The sequence below is a fragment of the Phyllostomus hastatus genome, unplaced genomic scaffold (assembly GCF_019186645.2).
Source record: "Phyllostomus hastatus isolate PE091 unplaced genomic scaffold, TTU_PhHast_1.1 phas_contig_1162, whole genome shotgun sequence".
NCBI classification, from domain to species: Eukaryota; Metazoa; Chordata; class Mammalia; order Chiroptera; family Phyllostomidae; genus Phyllostomus; species Phyllostomus hastatus.
This window is the reverse complement of record NW_025333537.1, coordinates 1,967,471-1,992,311: the sequence shown is the minus strand read 5'-3', so window position 1 is coordinate 1,992,311 and position 24,841 is coordinate 1,967,471. Positions and strand designations below refer to the sequence as shown.

At 52.2% G+C, this 24,841-nt stretch overlaps 2 protein-coding genes and 1 non-coding gene across 8 annotated transcripts in view; 2 read left to right on the top strand and 1 right to left on the bottom strand.

Moving 5' to 3' along the window:
- SART3 (spliceosome associated factor 3, U4/U6 recycling protein) overlaps positions 1-12,079 on the top strand; it is a 28,950-nt gene extending 16,871 nt beyond the window's left edge. For 2 of the 4 annotated variants that reach the window (XM_045841679.1, XM_045841695.1), the window contains exons 9-19: positions 438-545; positions 1,263-1,340; positions 1,466-1,524; positions 2,027-2,136; positions 3,793-3,905; positions 5,547-5,623; positions 6,294-6,468; positions 8,312-8,766; positions 9,283-9,435; positions 10,267-10,457; positions 11,124-12,079. In XM_045841679.1, the coding sequence (XP_045697635.1) occupies positions 438-545; positions 1,263-1,340; positions 1,466-1,524; positions 2,027-2,136; positions 3,793-3,905; positions 5,547-5,623; positions 6,294-6,468; positions 8,312-8,766; positions 9,283-9,435; positions 10,267-10,457; positions 11,124-11,301 (1,697 nt within the window). In that variant the 3' untranslated portion in view covers positions 11,302-12,079. The remainder of the gene's footprint in view (positions 1-437; positions 546-1,262; positions 1,341-1,465; positions 1,525-2,026; positions 2,137-3,792; positions 3,906-5,546; positions 5,624-6,293; positions 6,469-8,311; positions 8,767-9,282; positions 9,436-10,266; positions 10,458-11,123) is intronic. The other 2 variants (XM_045841686.1, XM_045841702.1) reach the window with 1 other exon arrangement.
- A 1,597-nt stretch (positions 12,080-13,676) lies between these two features.
- Positions 13,677-21,589, bottom strand: FICD (FIC domain protein adenylyltransferase). Of its 3 annotated transcripts, none has more exons than XM_045841720.1 (3): positions 21,485-21,589; positions 19,612-19,970; positions 13,677-16,535 (listed from the first exon to the last, which is right to left on the bottom strand). In XM_045841720.1, the coding sequence occupies exons 2-3, from the start codon at positions 19,910-19,912 to the stop codon at positions 15,460-15,462; spliced, it is 1,377 nt and encodes a 458-aa protein (XP_045697676.1). In that variant the 5' UTR covers positions 19,913-19,970; positions 21,485-21,589; the 3' UTR covers positions 13,677-15,459. The 3 variants fall into 3 exon arrangements, with proteins under 3 accessions (XP_045697676.1, XP_045697670.1, XP_045697681.1); XM_045841714.1 differs by having other exon boundaries at positions 21,467-21,555; XM_045841725.1 differs by having other exon boundaries at positions 21,470-21,555.
- Positions 21,590-24,350: 2,761 nt separating this feature from the next.
- Positions 24,351-24,480, top strand: LOC123823762. Its single transcript, XR_006786589.1, has one exon. It is a non-coding gene; the product is annotated as a small nucleolar RNA SNORA33 (small nucleolar RNA).
- The last annotated feature ends 361 nt before the right edge of the window (positions 24,481-24,841 follow it).

Here is a 24,841-nt window from a genome sequence, read left to right as displayed (position 1 = left end):
CAGTGTTTCTGTGGGCAGACCTCAGGGCTTTTTGTCCCAAGTCAGAAGCCAGAGTCGGGCACAGTCTCGGAGCCGGCATCCCCAGGGCGCTGCGTTGGGGTGGTGGGCAGTAGCAGCAGGAAGGGCTCCCAGTGGGAGACACACTGGTGTGACTTTGGCTCCCAGGAGCTTTGTAACAGAAGGTTAATGTTTACTGTGAGCTTCCAGGAGTCTTTGCTCCAGACTTGCTTTTCCTGGAACTCTCGTGCCTTTCCCAGAACAGTTCGGGCATCTAGTAGCTTTTCTTTTGAACATTTCTTTCTAGCTCATTTCACTCGGTTGCATCTTACTATGTTAAATCATAGTGTTTTAATTCGGTAGAGGTTTTTATAATAATCTTGATAATTTTAGTTTCTTTTCGAATTGGCCACAAACCCTGTCTTTTTCCTCAACTCCAGCGACCTTCGAAAAAGCTTTGAGTGCTGGCTTCATTCAGGCCACCGATTATGTGGAGATCTGGCAAGCGTACCTGGATTACCTGAGGAGAAGGGTTGATTTCAAACAAGGTATCTAAGTTCATGCGCTGTACGTCAGAACTGCACTTGTTCTTAGCGTATCTCTCGGTGAGCTGTCCTAGCGCCCAAATGCACTGTGGTGGGGCAAGTGTTGTAGACCAGCCGTTGGTAACTCCCTCTCGCCTCCCCCCCGGCCCCCAAAATTTTAGCCATTAAGTCTTTCACAACCGTGCTGTGGATTTTAAAGGAAGAAAGTAATGGTCTTTGTGCGTTATGCTGGCTCTTGCCAGCTTCTTTGGTCACATTTTGTAGTACAAAAATGTGACAAAATGTGACTACTTTGGTCAAAGTAGTAGTACAAAGTAGTTCTCTAAGGAAGACTGCCGTGTTTCTGTTAAATCCTTTGAACCTTTGCAGGATTCCCCTTCCCTTCTCTTTTCACCCCTCAGGAAGAATAGCAACTAGAACCCCGTGTAACTGGCTCTTGCACGCTCACGCACGTGGCCTTCAACGTTCCGCGGGCCGGGGAGGCCCACCCCCGGCGCCCCGAGCTCGCTGCCGTCACTGTGCCGCCGTGCTGTGCTCTGCTCCAGCGCTGCTGTCCCCCATGCCCTGGTGGCGGCGGGGGCTGGACATTTTATTTCTCTGTCCTCGGCATGATGCCAGGTGCCCAACAGGCAGGCCCCTGTGAGTTTCAGTGTAGGACTTAAAATAAAAGACGTGCTGCGTGGTTTCCTAGAGCCAGACCTCCTCCGCCCTTTCCCGCAGACTCCAGTAAAGAGCTGGAAGAGCTGAGGTCCGCCTTCGCCCGGGCTCTGGAGTACCTGAAGCAGGAGGTGGAAGAGCGTGAGTGTGCCTCTGACCCGCTGCGCCTCCCGTTGTGTCTCCTGCTCTTGGGGGACCTGCCTTTCCAGGCAAAGGCCCTGCGTCTCGAAGTAGCTTTCTAATGTCGGCTGATTCTATTTTTAAAGGTTTCAATGAAAGTGGGGATCCAAGCTGCATGATCATGCAGAACTGGGCCAGGATTGAGGTAAACATTCGACAAATTCGTTGGTTTTTCTGGATGGGATGTTTGTATGGTAATCATTTTAAAGATGAGGCAGCCGAGGCTCAGGGAGGTTCAGTGACCTGCCCAAGGCACTTAGTAAGTGGGAGCTGGCCTTTGCTCCTAGACCAGACTGACTTTCTGTACACTGCCTCTCACAGTAAGCACTTGCAGTGAAACTTCACAAAAAAATAAAACAGAACAAAACAGAACAAACCAGGTGCCTGACTGGTACTGTGAGCGCCCACAGGCTCCCGCTCTTTGTTCTGGACAAAGAGGCAGCCTGGGGCCGGTCACTGCAGACAGGCTGCGGTGCTCGGGCTGGCCTGTAGCCGTGGAGGACGGCCTGGGAGTGCCCAGGGCTTCGTGGGACACTGAGAGTTAGGGGCAGCTTTTGAGGCAGGGCTGCTGGAAGTATGTTTGGTAATGGGTGTTGGTGTCATAAGGTTCAGGTGCTTTCCTGACTGAGCCCTCTGATGTGTCTTAGGCCCGGCTGTGTAACAACATGCAGAAAGCTCGGGAGCTCTGGGACAGCATCATGACCAGAGGAAACGCCAAGTACGCCAACATGTGGCTTGAGTATTACAACCTGGAAAGGTAACAACCTGGGGTGGAGGAGGCAGGGCTGTCCGGAGGCACCTGCCTTTGGTTGAACTCTGCACGTGGCTGGCCTGGGCTTGCGTCTTTACCCTGGCCCCACCTTCACCCTGGCCCCGCCTTCTTTCATCCTGTCTCTCCCATTAGTGGGCGGGGCTAGAGAATCAAACCTAGTATTTTGTGCCTGAGCTGTTACAGCTATGCGTTTCTTTTAATTTTCTGTTTTTCTTTGTGTTTTGTTTTGTTCTGATTTTCTAGACATGAATGTTTTATTTGACTTTTTCGGGAGCTATTTTTTTTTATTATATTTTCTTTGCCTATAAAAGTATAAAATACTAAAAAGCGCAGAGGAAAAACCCCAAGTTATCTACCCCAAATTATCATGGACCCAGATGTAACCACCATTAGTTGTTTGGATATATTTTTTGAGACTTTTATGCTTAAATTTTTAGAAAATTAACATGCAGTTACAATGTACCTGTTATAAACCTCTAAAATTTTAAATAAATAAGCTATGTGCAGTAATACAACATGGGGAAGACATAGAGAATATGACTTTTTTAAGTCACATTCAGCTTTTTTATTAGTCATTTAGTCAGCTTTTTTATTCCGTGGATCTTGAACAAAGACAGTGGAACGTGGGAGAAACTCTGTCCAGCAGAATCCGCCTGTCCCCTGCAGGCGGTACATAAGTCACCCCGACACCGTCTTTCTGCTCTAGTGCGAAGGGGGGTGGCGATTCCCTCTAGTGGGGAACACCCTGAGCCCTTTTCCCAAACGGCTTTTACTGGGAATGGTATGTGTAGGTATATGCATGCGTGGCTCATCAATCAATGTCAGAAAGGCTATAGTCATACAAAAACAGGTATTATCTACAGATAACAATGGAAGGAACACAGATTTGTCATAGGGCAGGGTCTATTAGTCATGCTGACACCAGAGGGTCTTTAAGATGTACTTCATGAGATACGGAGCTTACTCCTTATTCCTTGAACTTAAACATCTGGTTTATATCCCCAGGGCCATACAAAAACAAAGCAGAGCAAGCTTCAGAAGATACAATGTATTTATCAGGCCTGGTCCTCAGGGAGCCCTTGGTGTTCCAGTGGAGTCCTGCCTGCCACCTGCGTTTTCACCTGGGTGTCTAGGGAGACCTACTAGCCCCTTCAGGACTTAACTCTTAGGGGCTGCAGTATCGGACACAGAGTCAGTCATCCCCAACAGTGAAAGTTCCCGTAACCCCGCCCCCAGAGGTGACACTGTTAAAGCTTGTTGAATATTCCTCTGCATGAGCAGTTCTCAAGCCTTTTAGTCTTAGAACCCCTTGGCACTCCTAAAATTGGAAGATCCCCTAAAGCTTTTGTTTATGCAAATTATCTAAGACTCTAAATATTTACCATTTTAGAGAGTGAAAATGGTGTTCCATGAAAAAATTAGTTTAGATTCCACCCCAGATAATGACAGCCTTTTTTTTGCCACAACCATGGTACTTGGTGTGCGGAGGAAGAGCTTCATGGGATGGGGCTGGGAGCTGGTGGCTCCTTGTGGCGGAGCCTCCGACCCTGTGGCACTGACCTGCTTGAGAAGACTGCCCCTCTCTGTGTGTGCCTCCTGCTTTGTGTCTTGGTGGCAGCACCTGTTGGCTTTCTTCCCTAGGGCACACGGTGACACGCAGCACTGCAGGAAAGCTCTGCACCGGGCTGTCCAGTGCACCAGCGACTACCCGGAGCACGTCTGCGAAGTGTTGCTGACCATGGAGAGGACAGAAGGTGGGGACGCTCGGTGCTCCGCGTCTGGCTCGGAGCCTGTGAGGACAGGCGGTGTGCATGGCTGCAGCCCTCCAGTGGTGCTCACCGTGGGGCCGGCTGCTCCCAGCTCCTCTGGAGCCGGGCACTCCCTCCCCATTGTTCAGTTCTGGCACGGGCACTCGAGTTTTCTGTGGAGGGCCGTTCTGTGCATCACGGTCTCGAGCAGCATCCCTGGCCTCTCCACCCACTGGGTGCCAGTAGCACTCCCCTCTGCCCCCAGTTAGGACAGCCAGAACTGACTCCAGGTGCTGCCGAGTGTTTCCTGGGGGGTCAAGATCACTCCAGGGGAGAACTCTGCTCGAGAACGTCATGCACACCAGAGGCGCACAGAGCGGCAGATGGCCCCTTTGTGCTCACCTGCCGGATTTTAGAGCCTCAGTATCACGTTTCTAACGGGGAAATAGTGAGTTTATCCACGGGCATTGGTCTGGATTTTGGGTGGAACCCCTCAGAACTTGAAATAAAACCCCTAAACAACAACCAATTGCAAAATACCCCAACATCTATCACTTGAGATGCTTTTCAGGTTTTTTAGTCTTAATAATGGGTGTTCCAAAAGGTTTATTTTTTTTCCATATGATGGCTCTAGTAATGCTTAGTTGCCTTTAACTTCATTTGAAACACTTTTGTTAGATTGTATTGTGACAGCTGTCATATCAGCATGCATTAAAAAACAAAACTGTCCTGGCTGGTGTGGCTCAGTGGATTGAGTGCCGCCTGTGAACCAAAAGGTCTCTGGTTTGATTCCCAGTCAGGGCACATGCCTGGGTTGCGAGCCGGGTCCCTGGGTGGGTCCGTGCGAGAAGCAACCAGTTGACATTTTTCTCCCTGTCTTCTCCCTCCCTTCCTCTCTCTCTGAAAATACATAAACTCTTAAAAAAAAAACTTACCAAATGGTGAATTTTTGTGCAGTCATTTTAATATTGAAGGTGGAAGAAAATATGCAACATTTTTAGCATATTAAGCTTTATTATTTCAAGAAAGGCAAAAATGCAACTGAAACAAAGAGAGATTTGTGCAGTGCATGGAGAAGGTGCTGTAACTGACCAATTTGTCAAAAGTAGTTTGTGAAGTTTCGTGCTGGAGATTTCTCGCTGGACGATGCTCCATGGTTCAGTAGACCAGTTGAAGTTGAGAGCGATCACATTGAGATATAAATTGAGAACAATCAATGTTATACCACGTGGGGGAGAGCCAACACACTCACAGTACCCAAATCAGTAATGTTATTGGTGAAAATGAAAATTTTCATTTTACAGGAAGAACTAAACAGACTTTTTGGCTAACCCCATATAAATGTCTTCACATCTTTTGATTGGATTGTGTTCATAATCTGCCAGGGAGTGCCCGTGATAGACGATACTCTAGTTTTTAAGTCTCTTTTCTAAAAGAGAAGGGGTGATTTAAACCCCCCGGAAGGACTGTTGGGATTCTGAAATCTCCAGCCTGCGGAATGAAGGGGACTTAAATGGGGAGCTCACCGTCCAGTTCTTGCCGTCTGATGGGAGAGATGTCTTCTGGAATGTGGGGAAATCAAGAAAAGCGTATGTTGTTAGATCCTTCAAAACCCCCAAAAGTGAAAGTCCGCTGCTTTGTCTCCAGGCACCTTAGAAGACTGGGATATCGCCGTTCAGAAAACCGAAACCCGGTTGGCGCGGGTCAACGAGCAGCGAGTGAAGGTAATGGCGCTTCTGACCGGAAGTCTCGGCGGCTGCTCCCGGCTGTTCCCACAGTGTTCGGGGTGAATGCTTTTGTCGAACCCTGAGGTCTTTCTAAGATGTGTCCTAGAGAGTGTTGTGAAATATCTGAACCAGTATTTAAACCAGTCCTGTATGATTTCTTAGTAAGAGGTGAAAGATGTATACAATCTGAAGAGAAATCAGAGTGTGTGTAGTATTTTTTTTAGAAAGCCTTAAAACTTTAGCCCCAACAGTGAATACTTTCTTAATGTAGCAGGGGAATTTTGGCCCTAAAACTTTACTAGAATAGATGAGAAAAAGAATAAAAAGGCGCTTCACTTAGCCTAGTGGTTGGAGTAGGAACACCCCCAGATGAATTAGGGCCCTGGCTTCAGAGATTGTTGTCCTTCTCTTGGTTCGTAATTCCTGGGGGATCGTGAGAGGTGCTGAGATCTGGGGGCAGACGCTGAGGGGCCCGAGGAGCCCGAGGGGCCTTGGTAGGGGGGTTGCGAGCACGCCCTCCGAGGTTTTTCATGGTCTTGTGCTGGCATTCCGGTCATGAGTTTCCCTGGCCCGTCCCCTGTCCCCTTCCGTCTCTCTTCTCATCACAAGTCAGTGGGGGTGAGGTCGCTGCTGTGTCCGGTGATGCGTCATGTGCCCCACTTTCCAGGCTGCGGAGAAGGAAGCAGCGCTCGCCCAGCAAGAAGAGGAGCAGGCTGAACAGCGGAGGAGGGTGCGGGCCGAGAAGAAAGCGTTGAAAAAGAAGAAAAAGACCAGAGGCGCAGACAAGCGCAAAGCGGATGAGGAGGATGAGAAGGAGTGGGGCGACGACGAGGAAGGTAGAGGTTTGCAGAAGTTTTATTTCAGAACATCTCAATGTTCTAGAGAAGTTGCACAAAAACTTTTCTTGGGTCCTTTGAAAACGTCACCCTTCCTGTCCTGCTGGGCTCTGTGTCCTGGGCAGGCGCTGCCCTGCCCAGAGGCCTGGGCCTCCCCTGCCCCCGAGCTGTTGCCTCCACTGCCCCTGTGTGGTGTCCTCCCCGCCCCGCTGGGGCTCCGTGCCCCGAGCTCTTCCTGTCTCTGCCCCACCTGTGGACATCCCTCCATCCCACTCAGGGTCCTGTGTTCCCTAGCGCCTCCTGGCCCCGCCCTGCACCGACACCTGCCTTGTTGCCCCGCCTGTGGTTTTGACTTGGTGTAATTCTCCAGCCAGTGTTTCTGTCAGCCCCGCAGCTTCAGGAATGGGCAGCTGTGGGTCCGATTTATTTCAGCAAAGTCAGTCAGGGTAAAGAGTTGTCTGTAGACGTTAAGGAACTCGACATTTTTCTAGTATGACGTCATCAGCCAGAGGGAAGTAATGATGGAGTCGTGATTCAGTTGACCTTCCTTACACACTTTTCTGGGGCTTCAGAAACGACCAGTAGCTCATGGCCCTTCGGAGCGCCTGGGTTAGCAGGATGAGGCAGCTGTGTGGTGCCTGCGGTGGCGAGGCACTGGGCCTCGGGGAGCCGAAGAGGGCGCTGGTGGGCCAGCTTCCTGCAGGAGAGAGGTCACGGGGAGGTGACGTGTGCACCTTGGCATCTGGGGGAGGGCCAGGGCCGAGTGACGGTCAAATGAGTGAGTGTCAAGTGAAAAAAAGAGGAAGCCAGACAGAGCTGGTGCAAGTGAATCATGAGACGCAAAACAGCCTGGCATTTTCTGTGAGCAGCGGTGACTGGGTTTGGGCTGCGGTGCCGGCTGGGGCCGGGTGCGGGGCTGTTAAGGCTGGATCGGCAGGCAGGCCTGTTGGCTGGGCCCTGCGCAGGGATGTTCTGTTCTGTTCTTTTTTTTTTTAAATCCTTGCTGGAGGACCTGCATTTGACTTTAGAGAGAGGGAGAGAAACATTAACGTGAGAGAGAAACATGGATTGGTTGCCTCTTGCACACACCCCAACTGGAGACTGAACCTGAAACCCAGATATGTGTCTTGACTGGGAGTCGAACCAGCAACCTTTTGGTTTATAGGCCAGTGCTCCATCCAAGCCGCACTCAAGGATGCTCTTGAATGTAGCATACGGCAGTTGGACTTCATCAGGAAGTGGTAGGAAATGGATGGAAGGGTCTAGAAGTGGGGGGCCAGTGCCAGTTGGGTTGCAGGACCCTCCCTCGGAGACAGTGGGGGGAGTGGGTGCAGTAGATTGCTGTTCAGCCCTCCTGACGGACACGAGACGACAGTGGGAGTTTTTAGGAACGGTAGACCCTTCGTAGAGCTTTCCCCGGCGCGGCCCACACGTGGAGCACGTACTTCAGCCACCTGAGGTGCTCGTTTAAATGCAGGTCCCCGAGCCCCATCCTGCCCTTGGTGACCTGGGCTTCTTGGAAGAGGGGCCTTGGAATTGGCTGGCTGAACTTTGCGACTCCCTGACCTTTCACATAATTAAACACAGACAGTGAGGACTTACGTTGTCACATCTACTTGATTTAGCCCATTTATTCAGATGTAATTGGGTCCAGAAAGCCGTGGAATAAGCAGGTGAGGCAAGAACGGCGTGGCAGGCGTGTGCGCGCAGACATGCAGAGAGGTGTGCGTGTTGATCGCGTGCCGCTGAGGCAGCCCAGCCGTTTGTAGTGGGACGAGCGGGAGCCTGGACCAGCTCGGGGCAGAGAAGAATGAGTGATGGTTGCTGCTTTCCTCCCGACGCCCTGTAGAGCAGCCTTGTAAACGCAGAAGGGTGGAGAACAACGTCCCTCCCGCCGGGGAAGTGCAGGACCTGGAAGCGGAGACGGGACTCTTCGGGAAGAGCGCGCCTGTAGACGTCGCCCCCCCTTCGAAGCAGAAGGAGAGGGCGGCCGCCCTGAAGAGGGACGTGCCCAAGGTGCCCCACGACAGCAGCAAGGACAGCATCACCGTCTTTGTCAGCAACCTGCCCTACAGCATGGAGGAGCCGGGCGTGAAGCTCCGGCCACTCTTTGAGGCCTGCGGGGAAGTGGCCGAGGTCCGGCCCATCTTCAGCAACCGGGGCGACTTCCGAGGCTACTGCTACGTGGAGTTCAAAGAGGAGAAGGCGGCCCTGCAGGCCCTGCAGCTGGACCGGAAGAATGTGGACGGGAGGCCGATGTTTGTGTCCCCGTGTGTGGACAAGAGCAAAAACCCCGATTTTAAGGTACGTCTGTGGGGAAAGGATGCCTTTCACGAAGGGTTGTTACAAACAGGCTGAGCACTTTTCTTCGTGAAGCAGCTGTTACTTACAACGTCCGTGGAACGGGGACCGAGCTCGCACACTAACCCCGGGCTCTGTCTGGAGCTGGTTAGCGGAGGTCCGGCTCACGGCGCGGGCACTGCGAGCGCGCACTCGCTGATACCTGGCCATAAACTGGGGGACTGTGGTGACGGTGACCGTCCGTTAGCACTAGGACTGACGAGGACTGCGCTGTGTTTCTGTGTTATGTTACTTCACGGGGTCCTCACCCAAACTCTGAGAGTAGCTACTCTCATTCTTGCCACTTCACAGAGGAGGAAGTGGAGGCTTGAGAGGTTAAGCGACGTGCCCACGGTGACCCAGTTAGCAGTTCCCCGCACCCGGAATCGGCTCGGCTCTGCCCGGCTGGGACGTGGGCTTGTCGACGAGGACGCCGGGCTGGGCATCGAGCCGTCGGTGTTCTCTCCATCCTTCCTGTAGGTGTTCAGGTACAGCACTGCCCTGGAGAAGCACAAGCTGTTCATCTCGGGGCTGCCCTTCTCCTGCACCAAAGAGGAGCTGGAAGAGATCTGCAAGGCTCACGGCACCGTGAAGGACATCAGGCTGGTTACCAACCGGGCTGGCAAACCCAAGGTCAGCGTCCGAGTGGACGGCCAGCGCCTCGCCTTCTGAGGCTGGGGGACCTGTCCCTGTGTCTGTTCACAGGTTATTTGGTTTCTAGAGTGGATTCCTACTTTGTCTCCTAACGAATCAGTTAACGGAAGGATAGGTATACTAGGCTTATTTGCATTTGGAGTCGGGAATCTTTTTGTAGCTAATTGTATTAAAAGAACAAGGCATTAAAAAAAAAACAAACCTCGACCATGAAGTAGCAGGGGAGCACAGTGCAGAGCCCACACCGGGCCTTGGGCTGAGCGGCTGTCCTCTGTGTCTCCCCACTCCTGCCCAGACCCTCCTTTCCTCCGGCCGCTGCCCGGGCCCGTCACTGGGCTCCCATCGTGCGGCCCTCTCGCCCCTTCTCGGTCTCTCGTGAGATCCCTTTGCGCCGCATTCAGAGTAGTGTCTTAGCATGAGTTTGGATGGCCTTTTCCCCCTCGTCCAGGTTAATCGAGAGTTAAAGGGTGTGACCTGAGGGGGTGACGAAGGCACAGACGCTAGGGCACACCAGGGCTGCGCCCCGGTGCCCAGGCCACCTCAGCCGTCTGCTGGATTTATGCTGGTCTGTCTGCCCTTTCTGCTGGACAAGCACAAGAAGTGCTGAGCTTACCACAGGTTACGGAGGGCACAGTCAGGACAGACAGAGCGCAGAGGACAGCCTAGGGCAGGGGAAGGGGCCTGTAGACGAAGGATGGCGGTGGTGGGGAAGGTCACTGGTTGACGGGGTGCCTGCTGTGGCCCCCCAGCCGGAGGGAGGCAGTGGCGTCCTGGCTCTGCAGCCCCCGACCTGGCTCCGGCGTCTTTCAGGGCCTGGCCTACGTGGAGTATGAGAATGAGTCGCAGGCCTCGCAGGCTGTCATGAAGATGGACGGCATGACCATCAAAGAGAACGTCATCAAAGTGGCCATCAGCAACCCGCCGCAGAGGAAAGGCCCAGAGAAGCCAGAAGCGAGGAAAGGACCGGGCGGCCCCATGGTGCCGAGGCAGATGTATGGAGCGTAAGTGTGTGCCGCTGGCCGGTGCAGACCCTGCCCTGGCTGGCGCCGGGGTCCGCTGCTTTCCTGTCGGGGTGGTTCGTGGGACGGAGAGTCGGGGCCCCCTGTCCTCTGTGGCCGCCGGAGAGGCTGTCCAGAGCACAGCCCTGAGGAGAGCGGGCCCTGAAGTGGGGGCCCCCCATTCTGGTGTTTGCTGGTGTACACTTGGGATTTATTTAAGGCTGCGCTTTTCTCTGTCTGGTTGTTTTCAAGTCGTCTTTGCCAGTTGAATCTGTACGTTTAAAGGAGGCCCAACAACCGTACGCTTGCCAGGGTGATCTATGCCTCTGGCTGTCTTTGTGTGAAGCTGGTTTATTTACCTGATAGGGCAACACACACAATCGCCAGGTGATTTGCTGAGGTGTGAGGGGATGCAGCCATTTTCATCTGCCCATAGGCAACTACGCTGCAGAGGTGTGGTCTTTGCCAAAATTGAAGAAAAGGCCAAATTGGTTAATGTAGTTTTTACCTACTAATCAATCTAGGAGATGTAGGCTTTGTCTCATCCTTGTAGTCTTTTTTTCACCTGTGAACTTGGAGTGATTTCAGCCTCCCCTGGCTTATTTTCACAAATAAACCGGGGTCCTGAATTGTCGCATTAAAGGGTACATTCAGTGTTTGCTCTTCCAGGCGGGGGAAGGGGAGGACCCAGCTTTCTCTGCTGCCTCGCGCCCTGCAGCGCCCGAGCCCCGCGGCGGCTCAGGCCGAGAACGGCCCTGCCCCGAAGCCGGCGGTCACCGCCTCAGCGGCCACCGAAGCTCCCAAGATGTCCAACGCCGATTTTGCCAAGCTGCTTCTGAGAAAGTGAGCGGGATTCTGAGGGAAGTGGAATGCCTTACTTCACGCTGGCCAGGAGGACCACCGTCACCCAGCGGTACCCTGGGTATGGAAGGGCCCGGGCAGCGCCCTTGCCCACGTAGTGTCCGCTGGTCTAGACAGACAGGGAACGGGTGTCCGAGGGCAGAGGCGGTCAGTGTTCCCTCATATTGAGGGTGGCAGGGGGAAGCAGTCACTCCACAGGTAGGGCCCAGAGGGTAGTTTCTAAGGTATTTTTTTGTCTTTAAGAGTGAAAAACAGAAGTGAAACTTGGACACGCTGTTTTGAGACACACTTGTCCAGATGTTTTCGGCCAACTCTGGCCTCTTTTATAAGACACTTGTCTCCCACTCTGCATAGTACGTGTGCCCGCCACTCTTTAATTTTCAAAAGACAAGACGGCAGATGCTAGTAACTCACCGGAACGGCCTATTTTAGTAAGGGGGTGGGGCCAGGGGAAGTCACATAAAAAATATTGGATGGATTTTTGTCCAACGGGGCTGTGCGTTTTTATATTATGTATTTGTAAATGACACGTCAACCCATTGTTTTTATGTTTCCTGAAAGCAGAATATCTGTGGCATTTGTTTGATGTAGGGGTTCTGTGTGCCGTCTGCTGTGGACCATTTTCTTTGCCTAGTGAGTAGTGGACTGTGTTCTTTGTCTAAATACTGAGTTTTAGCCCTTTGGTTTTGTTTAAATGCCATGTCAAGTGCAAACTTAAGTTTTCCCCGTTTAGGTTTGTTTATTAAACCGGCGTTCTCTTAAAACCCTCTTGTGGAGTGGTACTCAGCTCTGCGTCCCGACGTGGACCTTTTGACAGGGGTGTGCCTGCCTGTACCTAACAGACGTGCGAACGGAACTTCTGTAAGCCAAGTGCCACGTCACCGTGTTTCAGTCCTTTCAGCTGTGATGTGTCGTCAGCCTTAAACTTCAGTTTATGGCAGTTCGCACGTGAGCTTTTAGGCGTTCCCACCTGTGCTCTTGCATCAGGGGTTGACTGCCTTGGTAGCCGACACTGGCAGCTCAGTAGGGAAACTTCGTAAAGGCACTGCGAGGGGAGCCCGGGGACTCTCAGGTGTGATGGGAATCATCAGCACAGCTCTTTTTTTAACCCCCACCTGGGGATATGTTTGTTGATTTGTAGAAGGGGGCGGAGGAGAGAAAGAGAGAAACACTGATTGGTTGGCTCCTGTAAGGGCCACCGATGAGCCACCTTTTGGTGTAAGGAGGACGCTGCAACTGGGCCCCCACCCAGCCAGGGCAGCTCAGCTGTTGTTTAAGTGTCTGTGCATCATTCAAGCCTCAGCGGTATTTAACATAACATTTCTTTAAGTGGAAAACTTTAAAATGGTAAAGATTAGAAAGATAAACTCTTTATGTGCCTCCCGCCGATGGCAGCACCTCTCACCCCAGAGCCCTCTTCCTTCCTCTCTGCCTCCACCCCCGCCCCCTGTCTGTATTATGGTGAGGGCACCCAGTGGTGGTGTAGCGTGTGTCCCTAGGAGATGAGAACTGAAAGGCCGTGGTTTCATCAGTACTCTAAGAACATCAGCAGTAATACCCCAGTGCCATCAACTGTCCAGCCAACTTCCCGTTTCCTGTTGTTTCATAAACGTCAGTTCCGTCCCGTAAGTTGGGATTGGTGGATCGTAGCTGAGTCTTTTAATCTGTAGGCCCCCCTCTACCGTGTCTCTCTTTTGCACAAAGCCAAAAATGTGTTAGGAGTAATCTGAATTGAATGCAGGCAGTGGGCATTTTTTACCCCATAAGCAGCCAGAAGAGGCTGCATCATGCTCTGCAACGGCCCCTCCCTGCCCGAGGAGGCCCCCTCCGTGGGGAAGGGTCTGGGCTGGTCCGGGGCCGGCCCTGCAGAGCCGTGAATATTCCCCGGCCAGCCCGGGTTCAGGTGGCTTGCTCTCCGCCGCTTCACAGCTCGCCGTTGTGTTCTCGGCAGTCGGCCGGGCCTCTGGCCCCTGGCATGCTCTCGAGGTCAGCACAGGCTTCGCACAGAGGTGAGCCTCTTCGGACCTGAGCAGGACCCGGGCTGGTTCGGGGCATGGACTCTTCTAGGTAGGAACGTTCAGGAATATGTGACCGGGCTTGTGTGTTTCCCCAGAAAATCACAGACTCGCGGTAAATAGAAACATGAAAACCCACTCCCGCCACTTGAGTCCTAAGGGAGAGGTCAGTGAGCCGGGTCCGTCGGCCTGGGTGGGCTGCTCACTCAGCCAGCTTCGCCCCGTTTCCCGCGGGAGTGCCCGCCTCCCGTCTGCCCCCCGGCCGGGACTGTGTACTGAACGGGTCTGCGGCCCCCCGACAAGTGGAACTATCTCCTGAAGAAGACAGCACAGTCTGAGGCGTTTATTTAATATAATAAAATACTTTATTAGAGTCAGTTATTTGTTAAAGTAATGTCCTTCACATTTAGCTAAAGTGCCCATTTCAATAGTACAAAGCAAGAACTTCCATCAGGCTTCCTTGGTGTGCTTATAAAACCACGATGTAGAAGATTTAAGGTCTAAAAAATACCTTCATGGTAGCGTACAAGGATGAGAATATAAAGGTTTGAATAACTCACTTGAGCCCATTTCATATATCTTTCCATTCATTTCCCTTAATCTTTCAGAAAACCATTCTGAATGTGCTTACCACACGATTAGATAACCACGAACACTTGCTACCTAAGAATAGCGACTGATCCCCAGACCAGAGCTGGCGCTGCGCACCCTCTGCGCCCCTCAGGCACTGGCGGGGTGCAGGGCAGTGCCGGGCCCTGTCCCCGGGGCAGGAGCCCACGGCTCTGGCCGGTCTCACTAAATAGCAGCAGTTGTGTTGGCTCCTGTGCCGTATGTGATTGAAAGAGAAGAGACTTTCTGCTTCCCCAGAAGGACATCTCAGCCGTAGTACATACGACAAGTTGGTGGAAAACTAAGGCCACTCCAAGGCGATCTGTTCTGTTTCCCCGAGGGTGCTGGACAGGACAGTGGCTGTGGCTGGTTGGGGGCAGGTCAGTAAGTGGATCCAACAGCATGACAAAAAGGGGCATGTCCCGGCTGTGGTCAAAGGTTTCTCGTGGTTCAGTACAAACTGATGCTCCAATCCATTACGAGAATGCTTATTTAACCCTGGCTGGGTTGCTCAGTGGGTTGGAGCACTTCCCGTACACCAGAAGGTGCATACGGGAGCCAACTGATCAACGTTTCTCTCTCCCTCCCTCTCAAATCAATAAACATATCCTTGGGTGAAGATTAAAAACAAAACAAAACATGTACTTGGTGGTGATGTGGCACGTGTTTTCTCAGAGGTGCTCTGCAACGCCCAGTTACAGATGCCACACTCGGGGAGAGGGCCTGATCCGCAGCGGGCCTCGTTCCGGGGACACCCGGAGAACTTGCAGACCTCTGGGCTGAGTGCTGCAGATGCAGGGGAGAAACGTGGACCCCAAAGGGAAATCCAGTTCCCCTATCCTTCATTAGAAAAATAGTATTAGTATGGGAAAACAGCCTCCGACACTAGAGTTTGCAAACTCTGGCTCTTGGAATGAGCAAGATACCGAACTAGAAATGTTGTCAATGCTCGTGTCATTTTCCGTCTCTGTCTGCCCTGCCAGGTGGGAATTAGTCACAACACCGGCCTCTTTGTAGGGAAGCAGAAAGCTCTAAGAAAGCAAGCTTTCAATCATTTCCCAAAACCTGGGACCAGGTCAAGTCACAGAACCTGTTGGCCAGTCTTGGAGAAAGACCTGGAGGAGTTAGTCCCGTGTGTCTGGATCTCATCCCAGTCTTGGCCTCTCCCCACCTTCGTGCAAATTCTGCCCCAGAACTTGTTCTGGTCACGTGCAAAGAACATGGGTGCCCCCAATGCCTGCTGGGACCCCCGTAAGCATGGGCCACCAGCATGGATGGCAGACACCACACAACATTTCCTAGCTCAAAAGAAGAAAATAAATAAGTTGGCTGAATTATAAGTTATCCTAGAAACAAGTCTTAATAATTTAGTTTTTTTCTTTAAAAAAAAATTGGAGGTAAAGAATGTTTAAGTTCCTTATCTGTTTCCTTTTGCTTTGGGAAACGACAAGGTTTCTAGAAATGCTAGGTTTTGGTTTTTCTCCCCCTGGAAACCCTGTCACTAAGGGAGGCTTTAAGGGTTAAGGTTTCACAGGTAGTGTCTCCTTGAACCCAGAGTGGTTGGGTTTGGCCTCGGGCAGTGCCACTGGGTACTCTGTTGTGGCAAAGAGCAGGGTGTCCAGGGTGGTCTCTGTACACTTGGCAATGAAGCGAATGAATGGCCTCACGTCGCCTTCGTTGGCGACTTCCAGTACGTGGTAGTACTCGGATCTCTGCTCCTTGCGGATGGTGATGGGGGGGTAGCCCGCCTGCATCAGGATGAGGTTCATCAGCAGGCGCGAAGTCCTTCCGTTGCCGTCGATGAAAGGGTGGATGTACACAAGTTTATAGTGGGCCAAGGCTGCAAACTCCACTGGGTGCAGATTCATGGCGTCCTCGGAGTTGAGCCACTGTATGAACTCTTTCATCTGCTTCTCCACCTCCTGGGGGTGGGGAGGGATGTGGTGTCCCACGAGGACCTGTGTCGTCCGAAACCTGCCGGCTTCCACGGGGTCCACGTAACCCAGCACCCGCCTGTGGATCTCCAGTACGTCGCTGATGGTGACGGACCCGATGCGGGAGACCAGTGTCGTGTTGACATACTTCATTGCTGCGTGCATGCCGATGACCTCGTTCTGCTCCTCCAGGCTCTTCCCCGGCACAGCGTAGCGGGTCTCCAGGATGTGCCTGATTTCTGAGAGGGTGAGGGTGTTGCCCTCGATCGCCACCGTGTGGTAGATGTGATGGTAGTACGTTTCCTCCATGACCCTTCGCAGCGCGGAGTTGCCCTTGGGGATGGACATGACCTTCTTCACTTTGCTGTCGATGATGCTGAAGTACCTCTGGTCGATCTCCTCGACCAGCGGCAGCGTCCGGTCCCGGTTGATCAGCGCTTTTTTGTGGTCGGGCGAGATGGTCAGCGCCCTGGTGTACAAGTAATCTGCCTGGATGATGTCCTTGTCCTCTTCCGAGAAGATGCCAAACTCGTTGAGGGCGTCCACAAAGTCTGGGTCCATCTTCAGGGCGTGCAAGAAGAGCTTGTGGGCTTTTTTCCGCTTGCCTTGGCGTTTCATTTCCAGGGCTTGGTTCAGAGCTGCTTTGGCTTCCAACTTCCCGGCTGGAAAAGAGCCAAAGGAGCACAGTCAGGGAGGGTGGGGAGTGGCAGGGAGGGCCGGGAGTGGCAGAGCACGTCCAGGTGAGTGGTCAGCTGCTGGGCCCCAGGGGAAGCCATGGCCTCGGGGGCTCGGTCCAGCCATGCTGCTGCTCCTCCCAGCATGCTGGTACTCCTGTGTGTGTGGATGTGTTTATTCCCCACAGCCCCATGGGGTGGTAGGCTGGCGGTTTTTCATTTGTCCCACAGTCCTGGAGGCATCACCTTGCCCCCTGCCTGCCGCGTGGGGAGTGGGCGTGTACCTCTGGCCACAGCTCCCAGCACTCGGCCCTCCCTGCATCATGATGGGGTCTCCCCTGCTCTGGGGGCCAGGCTGTAAATAGCTCCCCACTGGTACTAGCCCCTGAAGCCTCCCTCCTTGGGCCCTTTAATTCTCTTAACCTAGTGGTTTTCAGCCGCACCCTGTTAAACATCTAGTCTTTCTTCTACCAGCTCTCCCACCAAGTGAGTGTCAGCCACACTTCTTGGGCTTCCTTTAGTTCCTCAAGTGCCCAAGACTCTTACCCTCAGGCCTCTGCTGGAGCACTCTCCCCTCGTGACTGTTCTTTGGATCACTCCTGCTCACACTCTGGTCTCAGCTTAAGTACCCCTTCCTCCAGGGAGCCTTCCTGGTGTGCTCCTGTGGCCTCCTTTGCTCCCCCATCACCACCTTGGTGGCGCTGTATGGGTCACCTGTCAGCTTGTCTAGGCTGGGAGGTCAGGGCTGACTTCTTCACTGTGACACCCTGTACCCTGCACATAGGACGAAGTAGACACTAAACATCTGCATTAGCAAGTGCTGAGAGTGACGTGGGCATCATGGGGGAGTGAGAGGACTCCATCGTTTCTCCCCTGTAATGTACAAAAAGTCGGGTAACTGAAAAAAGGATCCCCTGTTCAACACACACACGTGCCTGAAAGATCCACACCTGGGATGAAAGTAGGGAAGGTGGGATGGGGGAAGGGCAGGGATGGTGGCCACAGATGAGGCTCAGCACCCACCTCGGCTCCAGCCAGTTGGCAGCGGTGGGGGAGTCGTACCACAGCGCTCACACTAGAGCCTGGACTGTAAGGCAGGCAGGGCAGTTTCCCTCAGGGACAAGACAGCTCCCTCCCTGGCTCCCCCTGCCCCCCACCAAAACCAGGTAGAGGCAGCTGAGAAGTCTTAACACAGTGGTGTTGACTGCCTCTGCTGCTGGTGGGGCGGGGGGCAGAGCTGTGAGATCGCAGACTTGCCCCCGCTGCCCCACACCCCCTGGCGGAACCTGGTAAAGAAGGCTGGGAAGTGAAAATACAACATAGCAGCAAAAGCGCAGAGCGGCAGCAATCAAACCAGTATGGTCCTGGCAGAAAAATGCACAGGTGAACAGAACAGAATTGAGAGTCCAGAAACAACCCCCCACACAGGCAACTAATTTTCATAAAAGGAGCCGAAAACATACGATGGAGAAAGGAAAGTCTTAGTAAATGGCATGGGAAAACTGGGAAGCCACACACAAAAGGATAAAACAACTGACAATGTGCACAAAAATTAACTAAAAATGGATTAAAGACTTGAATATAAGACCTGAAGCAATAGAATATATGGGAGAATATATGGGCACTAAACTTAAATACCTTGGTCTCAGGAGTTTTTGTGAACTTGACACCAAAGGCATGGGAAGTAAAAGCAAACAAACTAACAAACCACTGCATCAAACTAAAAAGCTCCAAAGCAAAAAAGAAAGCACCAACAAAACAAAAAGGCAGCCCACTGAATGGGAGATATTTACAAATGATACTTCCAATAAGGGGCCAACATGCAAAATAGATAAAGAACTCATACAATTCAACAACACATGAAAAAATTTTGATTAAAACTTGGGTAGAGGACCTGAATAGACCTTTTTCCAGGGAAGACATACAGGCAGCCAACAGATACATGAAAAGATGCTCAGCGTCATCCTGACCAGTGTGACTTGGTTGGACATCGTCCTGCCTAGTAGAAAGGTCGCTGGTTCAATTCCCGGTCAGGGCACATGCCTGGGTTGCAGGTTCCATCCCAGGTCCAGGCGCTCATGAGAGGCTACTGATGGATGTTTCTCTCTCATATCAATGTTTCTCTCCCTCTCTTTCTCCCTCCCCTCCCCGCTCTCTAAGAATAAAGTCTTTTAAAAAAATTGCTCAACCTCACTAGTGGTAAGGGAAAACAAGTTACAACTATGAGATACCATAAGGAGTTGGGGAGGACGTGAAGAGGGAGCTCTCGCACACTGCTGGTGGGAATGTTAGTTGGTACAGCCCCTATAGAAAACAGATGGAGGTTTCTCAAAAATTTAAAAATAGAGTTATCATGTGACCCAGCAATCCCTCTTCTGGGTATCTACCTGAAAAATGTGAAAGCATTCATAAAGATATATGTAGTTCTATGTTCACTGCAGCATTCTTCACAGTGGCCAAAACACGGAAACCCAGGTGCCCTTTGATGGACGGATGGATAAAGAAGGTGTCGTACATGTGTGTGATGGAATACTACTCAGCCATAAAAAGATGACACATTGCCATCTGCCTCAGCATGGTTGGATCCTGAGAGTATTATGCTAGGGGAAGTAAGTCAGCTGGAAAAGGACCAGAACCATATAAATTCACTCACGTGGGATATAAAACATAAAGCAATGAATGAACAAACAAAAACTCATAGATACGGACAACTGAATGGTGGTTCCCAGAGAAAAGGGGGACGGGGGAGGGCAAAGACGGCACAGGGGGTCAAGTGTACGGTGAGCAGGAGGCTGCAGATTCTGGGCGGTGAACACAATGCGGCATACAGATGATGTGTATAGACTTGTACACATGAAACTTACATAACCTCATTAGCCAATGTCACCCCATAGAATAAACAGATGTCATATTACCAAGTTGTACTCCTAAAATTTGTTATTAACAAGGTACCCCAATAATTTTAACAAGTGTAAACACAAATGATAACAGACAAACCAAATGTGGCATAATCCAAACAAAGCGAACAATCAACTGTGGAGGAGAGACAGCCACTCCCTCTTACCTGGGGAGGACTTGGCCTTGACCACCAGCAGTGCTGCATCCTTGGAGGTGACACTGAGTTCTGTGGATGGTCTGGCATATCTGCTGACGGCGTGCTGTGCCCTGTCCAACCTGCCGCTGAGCAGGTAGAAGCCTTTGAGCAAGGCCAGACCCTGCTCCTCCATGGCCTCCAGGGGCAGCAGCAGGGCCAGCAAGGACCCCAGCGCCAGGCTCAGCAGCATCACCCACAGGAAGCGGCCCCACATGGAGACCCATTTTGGTTCAGTCACGGCCATCACTGAAGCCATTGGCACGAGTGTCATCTGGACTCAGGGGTGGCCCCCTTGCACATATCCACAGTCGTCCGAAAGAGAGCCAGATCTGAAAGGAACCAAGAGTCAGAGGAGATGAGGCATGTTTGGGGTGCATTTCTGACTCCAGCTAGGGCTTGGAGACCCCCAGGCCTCTGAATTCACTGTGACCAGGGGGTGGGGGCAAGCAAGGAGTGGGTATAAACGTGGAGGGGCCAGCCTGGAAGGATTGGAGCCCTCTGCAGGGTGGTGTCTGAAAAGTAATGCTGCCGTTGCCCAGCATTTATTAGGCACTTACTGTGTGCCAGGCCCTGTGCTAAGTAAGCTCTAAGGGCCTACACATACCCTCCTGCAATCTTCAACAAGAGCTGATGCTACAGGCGCCCCACTCTCCAGATGAGGAAACAGGTTTGGAGAAGTCACCCAGTGAGAAGGTGAGAGCCTTAGGACTTGAATTCAGGACCCTGTGGCTCTAAAGTCTACCCTCCATCACAAATTCTGTGGCCTCGGACCCCAAACACTGAGTGTCTGGGGCAAAAGTAAGAACCTAACACACCCAGATTGGCCAAGGCAGTTTTGAGGCCCATTCCTTGATAAGTGCAACTGTTTGGTGACCTGATGTATTGTCACATGGCTGGCCACCTCTTCCTGCCCTCACCCTGAAACTAGCCGCATTGCCAGTCCCCTCTCTTGCCTTTTCTGGGATGCCACCTAGAGTTTGGGCAGTCAAACATCTCAAGAACAACTCAGGGTGTGGGCCAGACCAGTGACCCCGCGCCCTCTGTGACAGGGGGTTTGTGTTGGGGGATGACAGTGAAAGTGGGGGGGGTCAGGCATGCTAACAATAAGCATTTATTGGGCAACTGGTGTGCTGAGTGCCGAGCTGAGCGCTAGCCATACGTTATCTCGCGTAACCCTCAGTACCCTAAGAAGGACAGCCACCCCAGCTCCGCTGTACAGAAGAGGGAAACAAGAGACAGACGGGGCAAGTCAATTCCCAGGAGGCGCACAGGGAGTAAACAGAAGCATCGGGTACGAATCCCCAGTGCGTCTGAGTTCTGGGTGCCCGAGGCGTCACCTCTACCGTATCCATAATCAGGGCCCGTGCACCAGCTCCTGGTGCTAGGCCTTATCGCTCAGGGCTGTAGGTCTAACGGTGGGGGCGCGGGTTGAGCGCTGGCTCGTTGATCCAGAACACTGGAAATGGCTTGCTACGCGCTCTAATGGGGGTTCACTTGGCCCACTGTGGGGTTACGGAGACTGGAGGTACGGAGACGGTGTGGGTCACTCTTCGTCCAGGTGGTCTGCGCGTTATCCCCGAGGGACGGCCTCCTGGGGGTGGCTGGTGTTCGCCGGTGACGCGGGTGTGCGCGGGGAGCTGGAAGTGCGTTCCGGGAGGCGCGATCTCTCACCCACCACTACTCTAGGAAGCGGGAAACTGAGGCCCAGGGAGGGGAGAGCGCTGGACTGTCATTCTGGGGAGCCGCCCCTTTCCGAACCCCGCCCAGGGCTTCCTGTCCTACCGCACCCTTCCCTGCCCTCTCCTTCCAAGTTCCTCGGGCTCACCACCTCCTCTCCGCGCACCTTTGCCAGGCCCTGCGGCCGCTGTCCCGGCGTTCGCTAGCTCCGCGGCAGGATACCACAACCTCCTCGCTGCCGGCCTTCTGGGCCCGCCCCCTCCAGCTTGCCATTGGTCGGCTGGTCACTCTCGTCGAGGCGGGTAGGCCTCCTGCACTGGTGCGCTCCTCGCACTTCCGGGTTCTCGCGTCGCCTCGGCTTCCCGGGGAAAGTCTCGCCGTGGTCCACTCCCATTGGTTGGTTTCTGCGTCGGTCTCGTGTCGCAGCAGCCAATAAACAACAGGAGGGGTGGGGCCTGGGCGACCGGCTGGAGTAGTGGGTGTGGAAAATCCCGCGCTGATGTGGTTTTGCAGGCACGGAAATTGGGAAACTCACAACGCCGCTGGTTTGAAACAGCTGACCGTCCCACAGGTCTCCTTCTCAGGCATCTCTCCTGGCCTCAGTTTCTTTAGGTGTAATATGAGGATGTTGGTGGTTTGCACCTCTCTACCCTATTAGTCTGACTTCACAGCCCACTTCTCATCCTCCACCCTGTGCTACCAGAACTGAGCTTTCTCCTTTTTCTCCCCTTCTCTCTTTTCGTCCCTGACTTTTTTTTTTAAATTTTTTTTAAGATTTTATTTATTTTTTAGAGAGGAAAGGAAGGGAGATAGAGATAGAGAGAGAAACATCAATGTGCGGTTGCTGGGGGTCATGGCCTGAGACCCAGGCATGTGCCCTGACTGGGAATCGAACCTGCGACACTTGGGTTCGCAGCCCGCGCTCAATCCACTGAGCTATGCCAGCCAGGGCTCGTCCCTGACTTTTAATTTGGATCCTCCAGAGAAGGGCCTGGCTGCTTGTTTTGGCTTCTGGGGGGGGGGGGGGCGGGGGAGGAGGGAAGAGAGGAAGAGAAAGAGAGAATTTTTTTCCTTCATGAAGAAAGCTGAAACCTCCATCTTTTTCTTTTGTATTTATTATTTTTTCCTTCTTATTGAATATATTGGGGCGACACCGGTTAACAAAATTATACGGGTTTCAGGTGCACAATTCCACAGCCCATCAACTGCACACTGTCCATCAATCACCATTTATCTCCTCTGTACCCTCCTCCACCTCCCCCCACCCTGCAACCACCACACGCTTTGAAACCTTCATCTTCTTCTCTTTGAAATCTCCATCTTAATTCAGGAATATTGAAACCAAACATCCAGGACCTGTGGCATGCCCAGTAATTCTAAACATTAAGATGTCATGTCAACCGATGGTCATTGGTGTCAGTTCAACGCTAACAGGAGCCCCCAGTTTGGGCCGTGGTGAAGTGGGGGACCCTTCAGTGAAGACAGCTCCGTCGTGCAACAGCACAGCTGTGGGACAGCAGGCTGTGAGGTGGCCCCATAGAAGCGGTCCCACTGCGGCAGCCCAGCGCCAACCAGCACGGCAGCTCCACTTCCCTCTGGTGAGCCAGCTTGCCTGTCACAGCTCAGCTTTGGCCCGCTGCAGAAGGCCTGACCCTTCAAGATCTGACCTTTTCCAGAACACACATTTCGCTGGATGTCACCCTCGGAGTTACACAGCCCTGAGTTCAAATCTCATGTCTGCCACTTGCAAACTGAGTACCTTCAGCGAATTGACCTTGCTGATCCTGTTTGGCGTAAGACTGGTGCAATGCGAAGACGGTCCATCCACTAGGGTTTTTGTGTGAGAGCCAAGTGGTGAGTGTGTGCTATTGCAATTATTCCTAGAGAAGACACCAAGTCATTGCTTATTTGTTACCTGCAGAAAAAACTGTCAGAGCTGCAGCTTGCTCCATCCCCTGGGGAGAGACCCCATTGCCGTTTCATAGGGCTCAGTCGGATTCCAGTTTTAGGGAAGCCGCTGACTCACAGCACAAAAGGGGGTGTCCAGGCCCAGGCCAGATGCGTGTTGTCAGGAAAGACAGCGTGTGGGGGACATCGGGAGGTGAGGGACCAGGCAGCTTTGGCCCTTGCTGTTTGGGCTCCCTGTTTATATTATAACTTGGCCCCCAGTCCGCCCAACTCCCAGCCCTGGGCATGGGGAATGGCATGTGGTGGTAGATGCTTCCGAAATTTTGTTGTCTGGAATTGAATAAATCTCTGCAGTAGGACCAACCATGAGGTTTTTAAGAAACAAAATCAGGATGGTGGTTATTTCTGGGGCTCCCTGTTTCCGTCTTTTGAACAAAGATCATGAACATCATTCTCTCCATGTCACCTGAATTCCACTCCTGATGGTTCAAGCAGTAATGTAAAACCCTTTCCCAGAGGAGGGCCTGCGACGCAACCAGCTAATTATGGGGGTCGGTTGGTGTAGTGCAAAGCAGTGAGGTCCTGGGGTCAGGCAGATGTGTGTTCAAGTGCAGGGCCCATCACTTACTAGCTGTGTGACCTTGAGCAGGTCACTTAGCCTCACTGAACTGGGTATTATGGGGCTTGTGGACCTCTATCTCCTCCTAGGCATAAGGTGATGTAATCATCCACTTTTAAAGGTACCATCCTTTCTTCATTCCTTATTGGGATGTCAGTGCAAACTCTTCAGGGAGTTTAGGCTATGGTAGAGAATCCAGGAGCTATATAACAATCGTCAGTGAATAAAACTGTCTGGGCATGAGACAATAGGGAAAGGTGGTGAGTGCGGAGAATGTGCGAGCCCCTGTCTCATCCAAAGTGGGCCGCAGCTTCTCAGCTTTAGCATGCATTTATTATGCTAGCATGCAGTCCAGAAGTTGACAGGTTTTCCATTTTTTTTTCAAAAGAAGTGTCGGGCCTAGATTTTTAAACAAAATCTCCAGATTTTTCAACAATTGGCATGTTTGTCTGCCAGTTACAGAGAACTGCCAGATTCCTGCTTAAAAGCTTTCAAAATGGGCAGGAAGCCAGCCAATGAATCTGCTTACCTGGATGTGTTTCTGCAGAAATTTAGAGAAAGCAGGCAATAGTGAGGCCATGTTATGAGCTTTCAAGACATTGACATCATTAAGGTCCCTGAAAATGGCTATAAGAAAAATAAAATAAAATAGTCAGGAGATGGTAGCAAGGGAATGCAGGGAACAACACCACAAATGACTCTCAGCGAATGATTGCACCGCTGTCTGCGGGCACCAGGGGGCAGTAATTCACCTGGCATCACTGCCCCCATTTAATGCCCATTGTCAAGAGAGCGCACTCAATTTTCTTTCTGGATGTTGTCTGCATTCAGTTGTGTTAAATGCACAAAATATGGCCCCTGAAATGATATTGAAAAGTTATCTTTCTCCCTCTTAAGTTTCTGTATTGGGTGGAAATTGCCTCCCAGTGGCCCACGGAGGATTTTTGTAAAACCTAACCTTGACACTTGACAGAGAACCTAAGAAAGTGGCTGCAT